This window comes from Lutjanus erythropterus, chromosome 24, assembly GCF_056507025.1.
Source record: "Lutjanus erythropterus isolate fLutEry1 chromosome 24, fLutEry1.hap2, whole genome shotgun sequence".
Classification (NCBI taxonomy): domain Eukaryota; kingdom Metazoa; phylum Chordata; class Actinopteri; order Lutjaniformes; family Lutjanidae; genus Lutjanus; species Lutjanus erythropterus.
The window spans coordinates 2,526,016-2,541,524 of record NC_139340.1 but is presented as its reverse complement, the minus strand read 5'-3'; the positions used below and the strand labels follow the sequence as shown (position 1 = coordinate 2,541,524).

The 15,509-nt window shown below is 40.5% G+C and overlaps 1 protein-coding gene across 1 annotated transcript; it reads right to left on the bottom strand.

Annotated features, from left to right (window-relative positions):
* Window positions 1–855: 855 nt before the first annotated feature.
* On the bottom strand, window positions 856–14,814 carry atp1b1b (ATPase Na+/K+ transporting subunit beta 1b). The gene is made up of 6 exons (XM_084713337.1): window positions 14,629–14,814; window positions 9,712–9,840; window positions 4,487–4,642; window positions 4,160–4,344; window positions 3,177–3,260; window positions 856–2,539 (listed from the first exon to the last, which is right to left on the bottom strand). The coding sequence occupies exons 1-6, from the start codon at window positions 14,717–14,719 to the stop codon at window positions 2,279–2,281; spliced, it is 906 nt and encodes a 301-aa protein (XP_084569463.1). The 5' UTR covers window positions 14,720–14,814; the 3' UTR covers window positions 856–2,278.
* Between the last annotated feature and the right edge of the window lie 695 nt (window positions 14,815–15,509).

Here is a 15,509-nt window from a genome sequence, read left to right as displayed (position 1 = left end):
GCATGGGTACTTTTAAACTACTGTTTTGGGAATGTTCTGGTGTACAGACATTTTGGTTATAAGTCACTGAATTTTTGTCGTACGTTCTCAGCAAGGAGACTTATAATAAGAATGACCTGCTCACTGTACATTATCCTTTACATGACAATATGTTATCATGTTACAACATTAACATGTCACATCATAACAAGTTATTAATTTATGACATCACACATTTAGCATAACAAGATAAAGACAGTTATAGGAAAGAAGTCTATGACATTATAAGTGTGTATATTATAATAACATGACAATATCTTGTTATAACATACTTTGCATGTTATAGTTTTTTCTTTTTCTTGCATGGCAGCAGTACACTGCTATATATAGTAAATGTGAAGTAAAGCTGCAATGATTAGATTATTAAATTAATCACCAACTATTTTTATAATTGATTATCCTTTGAGTTGTTTTTAAAGTTAAAAAAAAAAAAAGTGATTTCAGCTTCTTAAATGTGAATATTTTCTGCTTTCTTTACTCCTCTCTGACAGTAAACTGAATATCTTTGAATTGTGGACAAAACAAGACATTGACATGTTTGACAGCATCAGCTCTGGGAAACACTGATCAATATATTTTCTGACCTTCTATGGACCAAACCACTAATTGATTAATTAAGGAAATAACAGATTAATCAATAATGAAAATAATCATTAGTTGCAGCCCTAATGTGGCACAGTCTACAGTAAACAGGAGGGACTGAAGTAGCACGGCTTCTCGTCTTCCACCAGGTGCATGCTGGGAAAAGGCCTTGGACAAACACATCATAATCAGAGGTTATGGTCGACAATATGACAGAAAAAGAAAAGACAAGAGAAAGGTCCATTATGATTTTATTTGTTTCTCTCTTTGATTCAGTGACACAGGTGGATGAACTAATGGACAGTTGACTGATGTTAAAGTTCCAGTCGAGTGTTCTACATCAACATGAGATCATATGGAATATTAAAGCCAACATCATTAGTCATCTAAAGTCACCGAGCTCTATGAGAACTCGTATCTTTTTTTGAAATGCATGAACATCAGGTCATCGTGGAATTAACCTGTTCATTGTACACCTAACTACATTCATGGCCAGAACACAAATCAAGAGTTAACTATTCAAAGGTTGCAAGGCGAGACATTGACTTTAGCACTTAACATGATGAGATCCTAAAAACGAGTACTGCATTGCTTCTGATAAAGACTCTCTTCAACTCGTCACTTTGGTATTGCATTTATACATTACAATATTCTGCAAAGAAACAAAATGTACAACTGCATAAATATAAAATTCTTCCACCATGTTTTAATGGCTAAAACATTCAGAGAGCTACACCACAGTGCTGTGATGAATCCAGAAAAAAAAAACAAAAAAAACTTCCTTCTTTAAAAACTCTGTCTGTTAGCACTGTCGCACTTAAAGCAGGCCAGTGTCTAACAGGCTGGACACACGAGTCAGTCGACTACATTCAAGGCAAAATCAAAAGTAAAAGGCATGAAACCAAGTAATAAAACCCCGTCACACATTTAAGTGATTTAACAAAGCACAAAAAGGAAAAAAAAAGGCAAAGTAAAAAGAGTCTCCTGTGATCAGATGTAAAAGACAAATAAAAAGAGGAAAGAAGTTCCCTGGAGTGCAGCCTTTTCCTTACACAGATCAGAAGAGTGTACCATGTCAAACCGTTTATTCAATCGTTAAGAAAGTGGCGGTGTGTGTTCATGTCTGACACACACACACGCCTAGAACTGCTAAAGCTTGCTGGCAGGAGAGAAATGAGGAACAGCGTGGTTTGCAAGGACCAGATTTTGCGACTACTGCACACTCCAAAAATATCTACTGAAACCACACGAGGCAGCGATACGCAGAGGGGACAAACACAGCTCGCTACACATCAGAGATGGAATTTTACTTTACAGTCATCAATGAACAATGTCCCATGGCTTGTGGAAAAGTCTCATTTACAGCAGAATAAATATTTTTTTATTAGGCCTATTGCTACTTTTCCTCTAAATTACATTCTAACGCTAGACAGAAGTGTAGAAGCTAGTGATGAAAGCAGACTGATTACACCATCAGTCCACTGTCAGGTTTTTTCTTTCATTTATTCATTCAAGACTAGATGTGATTGACTTAACCGCTACAGCCTAACCCCCACACTTATCATCTCCTACATTAGATTGGTATTTATTTAAGGACAAAGGGGGGGCATGGGAGGGGGAGGGGCGGTCAGGGAAAGTGCTACGGTCCTGATGTCGGTCATAAATTGTTAACCTGGATCTTGATGTCAAAGCGTCCCTGGTAGCGGTCCTTGTCGCTGTAGTCGATGTTGTCTCCGTACACTTTGCACTCAATGCGCAATTCAGTGTTCTGGGTCAGGTTGGTGAACTGCAGCGCCACCAGCGGCTGCAGGTACTGAGGGTGCAGCAGCTTGCCGTAGTAGGGGTAATACTGCAGGGGGAAGCCGCCGCCGATGCCCCAGTACTTAATCTCTCCGATTTTACCAGCATCCTCCTCTTTCTGGTGGACAAAAACAGCCACATGTATGGAATGAATAAACTACAGAGCAAGAACAAATGTTTCACGGTGCTGGTACACATCATTATTTTGAGATACTATGTCATTTTAAAATACTACTGCATAATCTTGAGATACTACATCATTATCTTGGATAGTACGTCACTTTCTTAGATACTCATTTTAATCCTGGGTCAGTGTTTTAAAATACTAAGTCATTATTTTGAGATATTGAGCCATTATCTAAAGATACTAACCTATTATTTTAAAGGTACTAAGTCATTATCTTTTTGAGCTTCTAAGCCACTCTTTTGTGGTTCCAAGTCATTCTTTTGTGGTTCTAAGTCATTCTTTTGAGGTTTTAAGCCACTCTTTTGAGGTACTAAGTCATTATTTTACGATATGAACTCATTATTTTCAGATTCTAATATATTATTCTGAGATACTAACTCATTTTTTAGATGATCACTATCTTGAGATACTACCTCAACTTGAAATATAAGTCATTATTTTGCATTTTTCTGTCATAGTAAAGTCATTATTTTGAATACCAATTCATTATTTTGACAAACTAACTTATTTTATTGACATACAGGAGAGGGTAAAGTGAAAAAAGCAGACAAAAGAAAGATGTGTGTACCTTGTTGGTGCAGTAGAGAGGGATGATGTTGGGCAGCACCTTGGGTTGAGCCTCTTCAGGGATACTTTCATTAGAGGTAGGAGGCTGAACAAAAAGACAAATTAGAGGTGGACACGTAGATCCAGAGAGACTACTTTGTTTTTCTTCCAGAGATCCCATTTCTACCTGGTGCTTACATGTGATCTGTATCTGGTTCTCTACGCAACATGTTAATACAAGGAAGACGCATGCACAACCTAATGTGACTGGATCAATCAGACCCCTGACTGAAGGATCTCACTGTGATCAGATCTGAGCAGGTGTAAATGACATCTGTACAGTTTGGACACAATCTGAAAAAACCAGCAACATTCAAACCATGAAATTAAAGGTCCCGTGACTCCGCCTCCTCCTGTTATCTCAAGCTGCAGAGGAAACTTAAGCCGAGCCTTTACAGCAATATTGCTCAACGTGTAAGACGAGGGTCACACATGACTGACAGAGGTAACTGAGCTAGCACTAGTGCTAAGCTGCTTCTTCACAGGCTCTGATAACCTTTAAGTGTAAGTAATGTATAACATGGACTGTGGCCGTCTTCAGCTGTGTCCATCACCTTGAGGACATCACTTCCCCTGACCTGAGACACACCATGTCAGCTGACAAGTCCACCAGCATTGCAGGGACCATAATATTTAAAAACGTGGCACCACTGGCCACCGAGCTCCTAAATTCTTTTTGCCAAAGTACATATTTGGTGGCCCAAATGTAAACTTATGTAAAAACATTACAGAAAAAGCATTTAACACAACTTAACACAGCCTTCTTAACTCTGAAACTTGTGTTTTCCACCTTTACCACGAACTGTGATGTGGTGTTTCCTGAGGGCACAGTTTCCGATAAAAAAAACTAAGCTAATGTAAGAGGCTTGGGCATAAAGTTACACTGGAAGAGTGAGTCGCTCTCCTCAGGTGGTATTTAAAAACAAACAGATTATTTGAAATTACCCTTGGGCGGAAGTTGACGATCCTGTTGAGCTTTACAATCATACAGGGCTTGCCCTCCTTGAAACCAAAGTCGGGGTCTGTGAGGCCGGAGCAGGGTCCCAACCAGTCCCTGGAGAAACGACAGGCCTTCCTGATGCCCACGTCGCTCTCCAAGTCACCCCGGTTCTTGTACTCTGCAGGCACCTCTGGAAGGTTGAGTGAGGGAATAACTTGGATTAGGCTTCATGAACAGTGTTGTCGTGGCTGGCACTCTATGTAGCTATTCAGTTTTAGAACGTTCCAAAAAGATAAAGTGAAGCTCCACAGAGACACTGTAGTAAAACCTACCCCCACAGTCCTCGAACTTCATCTGGTCCCTCTGGTGTTCTTCGTCATACTTGGACAGGAACTCCTTCAAGGCCTTGGTGTAAGGCAGGTAGGTCTCCACGTCGTTCAGGCTGAAGGCAACTTCAGCTTTGTCTGATCGTGGGGTGTGTGTAAGGCCTGCAGGGGACAACACATCAGCCGCTTGTCATCAACACTAATACTATCACAAGTCACAAATTTGAGGACTTAGGACTTAAACACCACTGCCTTGAGACTTCACTTGGACTTGAGCCTTTTGATTTGAAATTACTTGATACATTGGGGGACCGAGCCCGAAGATTTAAGTCTGTTGTTTAACATTAACTCCCTTCATGCTCAGCAAGTTGACACCTAATTCTGTAGATCCACCATGTTTGAACCAGTCCAACAGCATCCAGTCAAGTTGCAGGAGAGAACCATGAAGAACTAACGTTACTGAATTCCAGTTGAAAAAAATGGGACCAAAGATAATTTGGTTTGTATAGACAAACTACAATAAAAATTTTTTGCAGTATACAAAACATGTGGGTAAGAAATTAGAGAGGCAGGAGCAACTTGTGCACTCACAACTACTGCAATTTAGTTGTCATCAAAGTCTGAGTTGACTAGTTGCAGGAGATATAGTATTTTTTCACCAAATAACAACAATCAGATCTCACTGAGAAGGTCTAAAATACAACTAATGAGGAACTAATGCAGCCAGGACCAGTCTGGGGGTAGGTGAAATGAGGCTGTTTTCACATGAGCTACAATCTGATTGGAATACACCCCCAGCAAGCTTGTCTGAGCTGGAGATGCAGTTTATCCGCAGTAACAATACAACTGCTCTCTTGCAGGGTTAGCAGGAACGTTCCTTTCTCTAAAACATCTGAAATTCTGCTGAAACCACAGATGAACAATTAGTCGTCAGTGACCACTATTCTTTGAAACCCAATTAACAACTTCCAACTTCGTTTGACATTTGAAGTCGCACAAAGAATGGTAAGTCAAAGCTAAAATGAACATAGCTAGTGAGCTAGTGATTAGCTAACGTTAGCTTGACCACAAAGTAACTTTGTAAATTAATGAGGCTGGAAACTCGCTGTTACATTACGAGTCCAAACTCAAAGTTAATCTGGAACTTGTCAGTCTTGACTTGTGACTTGAGTCTGACTTGTTACTTACCTCTGTTATATTAAACATCATGATGCCAGAGAATAAGCAAATAAGAAGTCATCAGTACCCAGAGAAAAGGAAAATTTTACAAACTTTGACCAATTTTTCACATTTCTTAAATTCGGCACCTGAGAATTATCCTTTGTCTCATCTCAGCCTTGGACTAATTTCAGCCCAACTTTTTTTGTCACACTGCACTGATCTTAAATAACAGTGAGATCTAAAAGAAAACTTGGTTGTCTTAAAATGAGATCTTAAATTCATCTCAGTGGTCGAATTTAAGTTTTACACCTCTGAGACACCTATAAGCTCAGCAAAAGATCTCCTGCTTTTCTTTTGGTCCTTTTTTCCCTTTAAGGAAGGAGAATCTCATTTATTTCTCAAAAGGTGACTGAGAGAAAAAAAACTTCCTTTGGGTAGAACCCTCATATCTTGAATAAGAGAGAGAGAAAGCCTGAAAATTAAGGCATTTGAGTTTAGATGTCTCAGAGTGGACACATTCAGGAACACTGACTATGTTAGAAATACACGTTTTTGCCAACTTCTGCACTTCGGATGAGATATCAATATCACTGTCATGTCTGTGCATCCTGGATACAGATACTGTTTCCTCCTGCTTCCAGTCTTTGTGCTAAGATTAGCTGAACATGCTGAATATGGTCCGGTTCTGCAGTGTCTCTGTACTGGACTCAGATGAAAGTGATAGATCTCATATGACTGAAATAAGTGGGTCTTTAAATGTCAGACTGGTCCTTTAGCGCAGTCACATTCAGACTCTTGACGCGTGTTGCTTTAACTTCGTCAATCAGCTGCATGTTTGGAACACTGTGTCAACTGTAATCAGCTGAGCAGAGATCCGGTCATCGACAGCAGATTTCCCTGTGACACAGTGTGTTTGGATGACCTCAAATGAACACTGATACGCCTCCTGTTTAACCTCCACTGGTTCACTGTGGGCCCCCCCTGACACTGACTCAAACAGCAGTCACACAGTAGCTGGCTGCCAAAGGCCGCCGTGCCGTCCCGTCAACTCAACAGTTGCCCAGTTGACTGTATTCTGCACATGCTCAGTTTGGCCTGATAAACCCCAGCTGGCCTTCTCCTCCATGGAAACCAGGCTGTGGTGTGTACACAGGGGAGGGCTGCCGTCAGTGCCGTCTCTGCACTGGGACCGGGACAGGAAGATAGAGGAAGAGTTCATTTCCAAAACAATCTGCAGCCATGTTACCTGTGGTCATGGTGAACACACGTACCCACTCTGAACATACAGTGTTCTGTGCTGACTTTCAGAAAGAAACGTATCACTGAGGCGGCAGTTACTATCAGATTTGGATAAAACTGTTTATGTTTGTGCAGTGTCAGAAATGTTGATAAGTCCTATCAACACTGTGGCATGTTAACAATATATCTAGGTTTCTGATTACTGCCTGTGCCTCTCAAGTCACCTCAGGGTTTGTCAGTATAAAGTATGGCCGACATTTGTATTATTACATCTCTATAACATCTTAATTATACTTAAAAATCACCCAATTACAGGGATGTAAATATATCCAGAAAAAATAAGCTTAGAAAATGTCTTGATACGGAGTGTGACCAGAGTGTGATGAAATCTACCACAATACAAGTTATTTCATTTTATGATATAAAAGAACTACTACTGACATTGCATTGTTTTTGTTTTGCGGCTATATGTTCATAATTCAAACAGGGCTGCAAGAAACGATTATTTACATAATTATGTCAATAAACTTCTGGATTAACAGTGGTTTGCCTACAAAATAAAAAAAAATACTGATTAAAGTTTCCCAAAGCCCAAGTTGACGTCATCAAATGTTTTGCCCTCAACTCAAAGATATTGAGTTTACGGTCATAAAGGAGTAAAGAAACCAGATAAATAATTGATTAATTGTTGCCAATTTTTTGGAAATGCTTAGGTCACCTCCGCTACTTTTATTTTATATAAAAAAAAAAGGAAAGCAGAGGTGTTTTACATTAAAAATCATCATCAGCATCATTTTTCTTTGTTTGTAATATTGTGATAAATATCATACTGTGGACTTTCTATTGTGGTGTGTATTATCGTACCGTTCTGGTATCTTTACATCTCTGCTTCACTGTGTATCATTACAGTAGGACTACCCCCTGAAAGTTGAAGATTCATGTCCAAACCTGCTCTGACGTGTTGCTTGTTCACCCTGGCTCCATTTTAGCAAAGTTTTGCTCACTTGCTTCACCTTGGACCTGTTTTCTCTAGTTAAAACTGATGCTAACGTTTTTTCTGTTGCCCATCATCAAAGCAGTCAACAAGGAGGACAAGAGATTAATTTAGGTTGAGAAGCGGCAACTTTTATATGATCTACCGCAGTGTTTCCCAACCCTGGTCCTCAGGATCCGCTGCTCCAGCACACCTGATTCAAATGATCAGGGCCCCGTTTCTCAGAGCCTTCGTAGTGCTACGTGCGTCGTAAGTTGTATTTTAAGGTCTTCCCAGAGTTGGGAAACAGCCCGCAAGTTTAAGGGAGACCTTAAGATACAACTTACAACGCACGTAGCACTACGAAGGCTCTGGGAAATGGGGCCCTGGTTGTTATCAGGCTTCTGCAGACGCTTGATGATGAGCTGATCATCTGTGTTGAAGAAGAGAAACACCTTAAACATGCAGGGCAGTGGACCCTGAGGACCAGGGTTGGGAAACGCTAATCTACAGCACTGTTTTTATGGATATATTCTTAAAAGGACAAGGGAGGAAAATGGATTTTTAGGGCTGACTTAAGAATATTACATCGTTTGAATAAAAGACTTACACCTGACACTTACTCATCTGCAAAGGGAGAAATTATAAGACACCATGCTGCACATCACTCAGATTATAGCTGGACAATTTTTCACCGTCTGCTCACTTGCTCACTGTATGTTAGGAAGATGTGTTAATCAACAGATTCTTCACATTGAGCAGTGTTTTTGTTTTGTCTATTTGTCAGGCAGTATGCTGTGTATTTAGGGGGGCAGAGTATCTGCAGAGTTTCTCTGAGGTGAAATCCAATTCCACTATGTCATGTCGCCCATTTGCTCATCGAAGATGCCGGGTGTGACGGGTACAGGCAGCTGTGGACCCGGACGCAGATTCTGACAGCCTGAATATACTCCCAAAAAGATGCGTACATGGACAGCTGCGGACGGCACGGACATGTAGTAGGCAGGCAGCTGCCTGGTCAGACACTGACCACGTTATCTTCAGCATTCTGCTTAGAAGTGGTAAATTTACAGCTTACAGCAACTTAGTATGACTTTTCTTTGATATCTGGTGTTAGCAAAAAATGTTGTCGCTGTTCATTCTTGACCTGACTGAAGGGTCCATTTAGTAGCTGTTCTGGTACTTTTGATAATATCACATGATCTTCATCAACTCAGTTTGTTCTCTTAAACGTATCACTGCTGAATTCAACATGAGAGAAACTCCAGCACTGTGTTCACAAGCTAACTAGTGATGGAAATACAAGAATGAATAAAGAATCAATCTGACTGTACATGAATGCATCATTCTGACTTTGTCATAAAAAGAAAATAAACAAGTAGTTTTGGTGGGGTCTGTTCAGGTGTTCTGCAAAAACAAATTGTGTCACTTGTATATTTGTCTCCACAGACAGAGGTAACCCTGTTTGGAACTGTGCATCATACAAAATAATACTCACTTCACTCAGTCACTTGACCACAATGTTACACACATGCATTCAGCCTGAGACTGACATGAAAAACAATCCTGTCATGTCAACAAGGTCACTGAGGAGGCAGCCTGTGATTCACTGAGTCAGCATCATCTGAAATAAGAGAAGCTCATCCTACACACTCATTCAGGAAGCTGCCATTTGTATTTAGGAAATATTAAAAGATCCTGTCCTGAGCGTGACCCCACTTGGTTGCTTGATTTGACTGTTACTAAGCAGTGTGTTTGTTCTGGCTTTCTTTCGTTGCGTCTACAGACGACCTTTGGACTCAGAGGCACACCTGCATGCCAGCATCCTGACAGATGGGAAGTGGGTGTCACTTCTTACCAGGGGGTGCGACTCTGTCCTGCCAGGTGGGCTTGTAGGGGCTCAGGGTGAGCAGCAAGGCCTGGATGGTGCCGATGAAGATCCCAGCCAGGCATCCGTAGAAAATGACATAGAACAACAGAATTTTGACTGCAGAGGAGAAGAAAAAGAAAGAAGGTGTCAGTCGAGCTGTACAGAGAGACGGAAGGTCAAACAGAAAGGTAGCAGGATTGTAACAATATATCAAATATCACATTATCACACGGAAAAAGTGTCTCAATACTGCACCTGACTGTAACCGTATCTATGCTCGTATTACAGGGTTCAGGGATTTCATTTTATCATATAAAAGGTTGTATACTTTTATTTTATTAAAGTTAAAAGGAAAAAAAATAATTTGATCAGATTTGGTGTTTAATAATAAATAATAATAATAATAATATTATTATTTCTGATATTGCAAAAAATATCCTACTGTGGACTTTTTTCTCTCAATATTATCATATCATGAGTTTCTGGTATGTAGTAGTTTTTAAAAATAACTCAAATTATTGTCTAGACTGCAATCAGTGTATTGCAATCTGATATGCACATATATGATTTTTTACAGAACATAATGCAGATTATTTTAATATATATTTTGTTCCATGTGTTTATTTTATTTGTAGTTATTTATAATGATTTAATACACGAGTGAAAATTTACTGTTTCAGTGCTGCAATGTCATTTTGGACAATATGTATGAAAATTATTCTGCCTCCATTTCATATTCTTTGTCATAACAGCTTGATATCCATATTTAAGGGGTCACTGTACCCCTAAAAGTCCAGTATCATTTGAACTCCACTTATTATGTTCGTTTTTTAAATTCCAGTTAGCTTGGAATAAGTAACTTATGTAACAGATTTTGCAGTAAAAAAGCAAACTACAAGTACAATAAGGCCCAGGCTGATATTATCACCATGTCTACTCTGGTACACACCACAGTGCACAGCTCACTTGTTCTCACTGAGGTATTCATTCTGTAATAACAGGTAAACTATACAAGACCTACGTTACTGTTGAGCAACTACTGATAACAGCAATTACACAACTGTGGAGTAACACTGAACAAAAACTAACATCAAGCTCAATACAAATGTAAAACATAACCGACTGCCTACAGCTGCTCCGCCTGTCTCCACTGACACTGTCAGTTGTTTCAGAAGGGACACAAAAAGCTGGAGGTCACCTGTTTGTAATGAAGGTGTGACAGACCGGTGATCCCAGGTTGGGCTGTTAGTGGACAAACAAAGTGTGTGTTTACAGTAAGAAACAAGTCATCCTGTGAGGGAGGACACTCAGGTGGACAGAAAGCACACAGGAGACTGAGTGAGTGAGTTTTTTGGTCACTGAGCTCCAGCTACAATCGGTTTATGCTAAAAAGTACACATCTGGAGAGACACACCGTCTCCAGTAGGGCTGCACAAAAAAAAAACTTCGTTCAGCTGTGATCTCAAGCATGAAACCTGCTTGCATTGCTGTGGGGAACCTGGTCTGCAAACAAAAGCAACAAAATACAAAGGAGACCCTCCAGCACCAAGAGCAGAACCACACAGGAAGAGCTTCAACCAGGAGCAACCAGGGTCCAGACACAGGATCAACCCACTCCAGTGACTGTAGCGGGACTTGTCCCTCATGTAACTTGACGGAGCTTGAATAGAGCGCAGAGACAAACTGAGGGGACACTGCAGTGTGCTGATGAGCGAAGCTGATACAGACTCAAGGTTATAACTGCTGCCAGTGAGCCCTCTACTGAAACTATGCTTTATAAAAGGGTGAATATTTCTGTGCTTAAACCTACATTAGGGCTCCAACTAACTATTACTTTCATTATCGATTGATCTGTCGATCATTTTCTCAGTTGATCGACTAGTTGTTTGGTCCCTAAAATGCAAGTAAATGGTGAAAAATCACTTTGACTTGTTTTGTCCACAATCCAAAGATATACAGTTTAGGGCTGCAACTAACAATTATTTTCATAGTCGATTAATCGTTTGATTATTTTCACAATTATTGGATTAATAGTTGTTTGCCTATAAAATGTCAGAACATGGTCAAAGTCCAAGATTACGTCCTCAAATGTCTTGTTTTGTCCAGAACCCAAAGATATTCAGCTTATTGTCAGAGAGGAGTGAAGAACCACAAAATTACGTTTTGGTCTTTTTTCCATTTACAGATTACTCAAATTGATAAATCGATTTCAAAATAGTTAGCAATTAATTTAATAATTGATTAATAGATTAACTGTTGTAGTTGTAATTCAGTTTACTGTCAGAGGACTAAAGAAACTAGAAAATATTCACATTTGAGAGACATTTTTCCTCAAAAAGTGACTCAAAATGGAAATTGTTAGTGATCAGTTTAATAGTTGATGACAAATCGATCAATTATTGCTCATATTTATACTTACTTTGTGTAAAATGTTGCTAGGGACAAGAGTGCAATCTACATTCAATTAATCAGCATTTTACTGGATCAAAGGCTTTACGATATCGTAAAATACCGAAATAGCACTTCTGATTCCTTATATATCTGAGCAGAAACACACTGTCCACAAAAGTCAAGTCTCTTCAACATAAAGTAGTCTTTCATCCTGCTGCTCCAGCTCCAAGGACATCTATCTGTCTGTCCGTTCATCTAACAGAGTGGTTGTCTCCACTATGAATGTGAGAACTACAAAGCCAGCATTCATAATACAACAATTCAGCACTGTCTTTACAGATTTACAGGAAGTTAACTGTGAAGCCTGTGTGTGAATACAGGGTGGTCATTGCTTAATCTACTCCTGGCTTCCACTGTCATACATGTTTAGTACGAAGATGCAAGAGAGTAACACACTGTTACAATCCCATTATCTGAGCTGCCGAGCAATGAATAAAGCGCGGCTGAGGTCAACCTTGCAGCTAACTAGCAGCTATTCACTCATCCAGTGAGTCTTTTTGCTGCATGAAGCAATGTCAAAAGGTCACAACAGCATGAAACAATTACTACAGAACATCACTTGAGCTTGTTAGTTGCAAGGACATAAAAAGCTCTTGTCCTCTGGACATCACAGAACTGACATTCCCACATATCTGCTTCACCTTATCTCAGTTACACATGAGTAACAGCAACAAAAGTTATTTTAGCCACTTACAAAAAGGTCCTAAAATCCTACTTAAAAAAAAAAACATTATCAGATTAAGAGTACATTATATTTGGAATATTTTCACCACTTTAACTTGCTGTTAGACAGGCTTTTCTGACGGGAAACTTTAGTTACATAATCAAAATATTATTCTCTCCAAGTCAACCAAACTCCATAGACAAATCAGTGATTTTGCCTCATAGAACATGGGTGTTGCTGGTCTTCCACTGCCTGGATTTGTTAGCTTATTTGTGTTATTGTGTGACTTTGGTGAATCTGAACTAACCCTTTAAAACACCGAAGTCACACAGTAATGCAAGCTAACTAACAGATCGAGGCAGCAGTGGACCAGAAACTGCTGTGTTCTGTGAGATAAAATTACTGCTTTCGCCTGTGGAGTTTGGTTGGTTTGGAGAGAGTGATATTTGGTTTATACAACAGTTTCCTGTTAAAAAAAAAAAAACTCTGGTGGCAAAGTAAAGTGGTGACAATATTCTAAACTGCTGTTGATTTTTTAGGTGGACCTCTTTTTGATTTTTCATACACTCTGTCCACAGCAGGACACTGCTTAGCTCAATCAATTAGTCAATTGACTACTTAATAAATATTTTGATCATCTCTTAATAATTCCAGTCATTTTCCTAGTAGAAATGTGAAACATTTGCTGCTTGCAGCTTCTTAAATGTGAGGATTTATTGCTCTTCTTTGTCATTTATGACAATGAATGAAGAGTCTTTGGGTTATGGACTATTGGATGGACATTGCAAGACATCATTGTGGGTGCTTTAGAATTAAACAATTAATTGTGAAAATAACAATTAGATTAATCAACAATTAAAATTAATTAAAGCATATCATTTTAATATCTTGTGTGTCTACCTGGTGTCCTTTCATCACAACCTTCAGCACAGCACTGCGCATGGCACACTTCCCAAATGCATCAGCATTTTTCAGATGACCTCAGAAGGACAAATCTGAGCCCCTGAGCTTCTCCCACCGCCAGGCTGAGAGACATCATGTCACTGAGACAGGGTTTGTACCCAGGTGTTAGAGTCCAGACAGAGCTGCTGTCTGTGTGACATTGAGAGCAGCAACAAGGACATGCGCAGTGCCGCCCGCCGCCACAGAAACAGGAGAAGAAAGGTCGAACAAGTTAATCAGTTGTATTGTTCAGTAGATTACAGTGACATCTGATCACAGGAACCCGACACGGATCGATAGTCCTCTCGCCGCTTCCGAGCAGGCCCTGTCACCTTGACTCACCTTGGACAGTGATGCATTTTTAACCCTTTGACGGCCCAGTCCACAACTGCTACAAGACAACTTGACGTTTCCCCGACAACAAATGTGGACACATAACGGTCCAATCATTAGTCAGCTTTCCACCGCACCGCTCTCACCGCGCCGCTCTACCGCACCGCACCGCAGCTCTACGCTCTCTGCATGGACAATTAGAAGTTGGAGGAATTCCGTTACAACAACCAAAAAGACATATTTCAACGCCTTATTTCAAGCCATTTAACACAACTAAAGCCAACACATTATGGGCTGTTTGGGGAAGGTCTTTGTCGCTGTCATAGCAACCAGTCAAACTTGTCAGATTGTCGCAGTAATGCCGGTTTGTTCGTGAATGCAGCACAGTTAAATCAAACAGGTGGTTAGAAACACGAGGCGACCGGCGCGCGCTCCTCCATCCGAGAGCGCGCGCATACCGACTGACCGCGAGGAGCCGGCGGTGTGTCGGTCACTTCACAGACATGTATACTCACACCAGCTGCCCCCGGTTCGACCCAGCAGCTCCCCCTTCTCCGAGTTCCACACGAACTGCTTCCAGCCGCCGTCGTCTTTATTAGAAGGCATGGTGATAATTTATGTCCCGTTAAGGTGTTCTTCACTCGGCGGACTCCCTCCGTGTGTCCCTACCCGTCGCACAGACACCCAGCTCGGTCCGCTGTGCGGCTCCCCAATATAAACCTCTCCTCCTCAGCTCCGCCCGAAAACTCCCCACAGGTCACCTAGGAGGAGGGCGGAGCAGCGGCGGCCAATCGAAGAGCGGAGGATCCGTGCGTACTCTCTGACGTCCTGAAGACGGACAGAAAGCCTATAGATGCAGACACTCAGCACTATACATATACTGTATGAGGCTGAGCTGTGCACATATGTCTGCAGGTAGAAAGTTTGTCATTGTCTTCAGGTGTTAATACAGGACGGCCCAAACCTCTGTCAGCCAACAGAGTCATCAGCCACTACATGAAGTAGTTCACAACATGAATATATATAACTTTAGACAGTGTATGTAGCCATACATGTTTCATACATACATGCACATATACTTTTGGAGGATCTATCTATCTATCTATCTATCTATCTATCTATCTATCTATCTATCTATCTATCTATCTATCTATCTGTTTATCTATGACTTGTGCATATTACAGACTATAGCCATGTTTCCACTGCAGGAACCTTTGGCAGAACTCACTGCAACTGACATTGGTTCCACTGCAAGAACCAATGTCTAAAGTCAAAAGAGTCAGTATTTTACCCCCAAACATGTACTATGGTAAGCCTCAACACCACCAACAATGACACTATATAAATTGACAGGAGTACTACAGGAGTAATCAGTATAACAACAGTCTGAAATGTT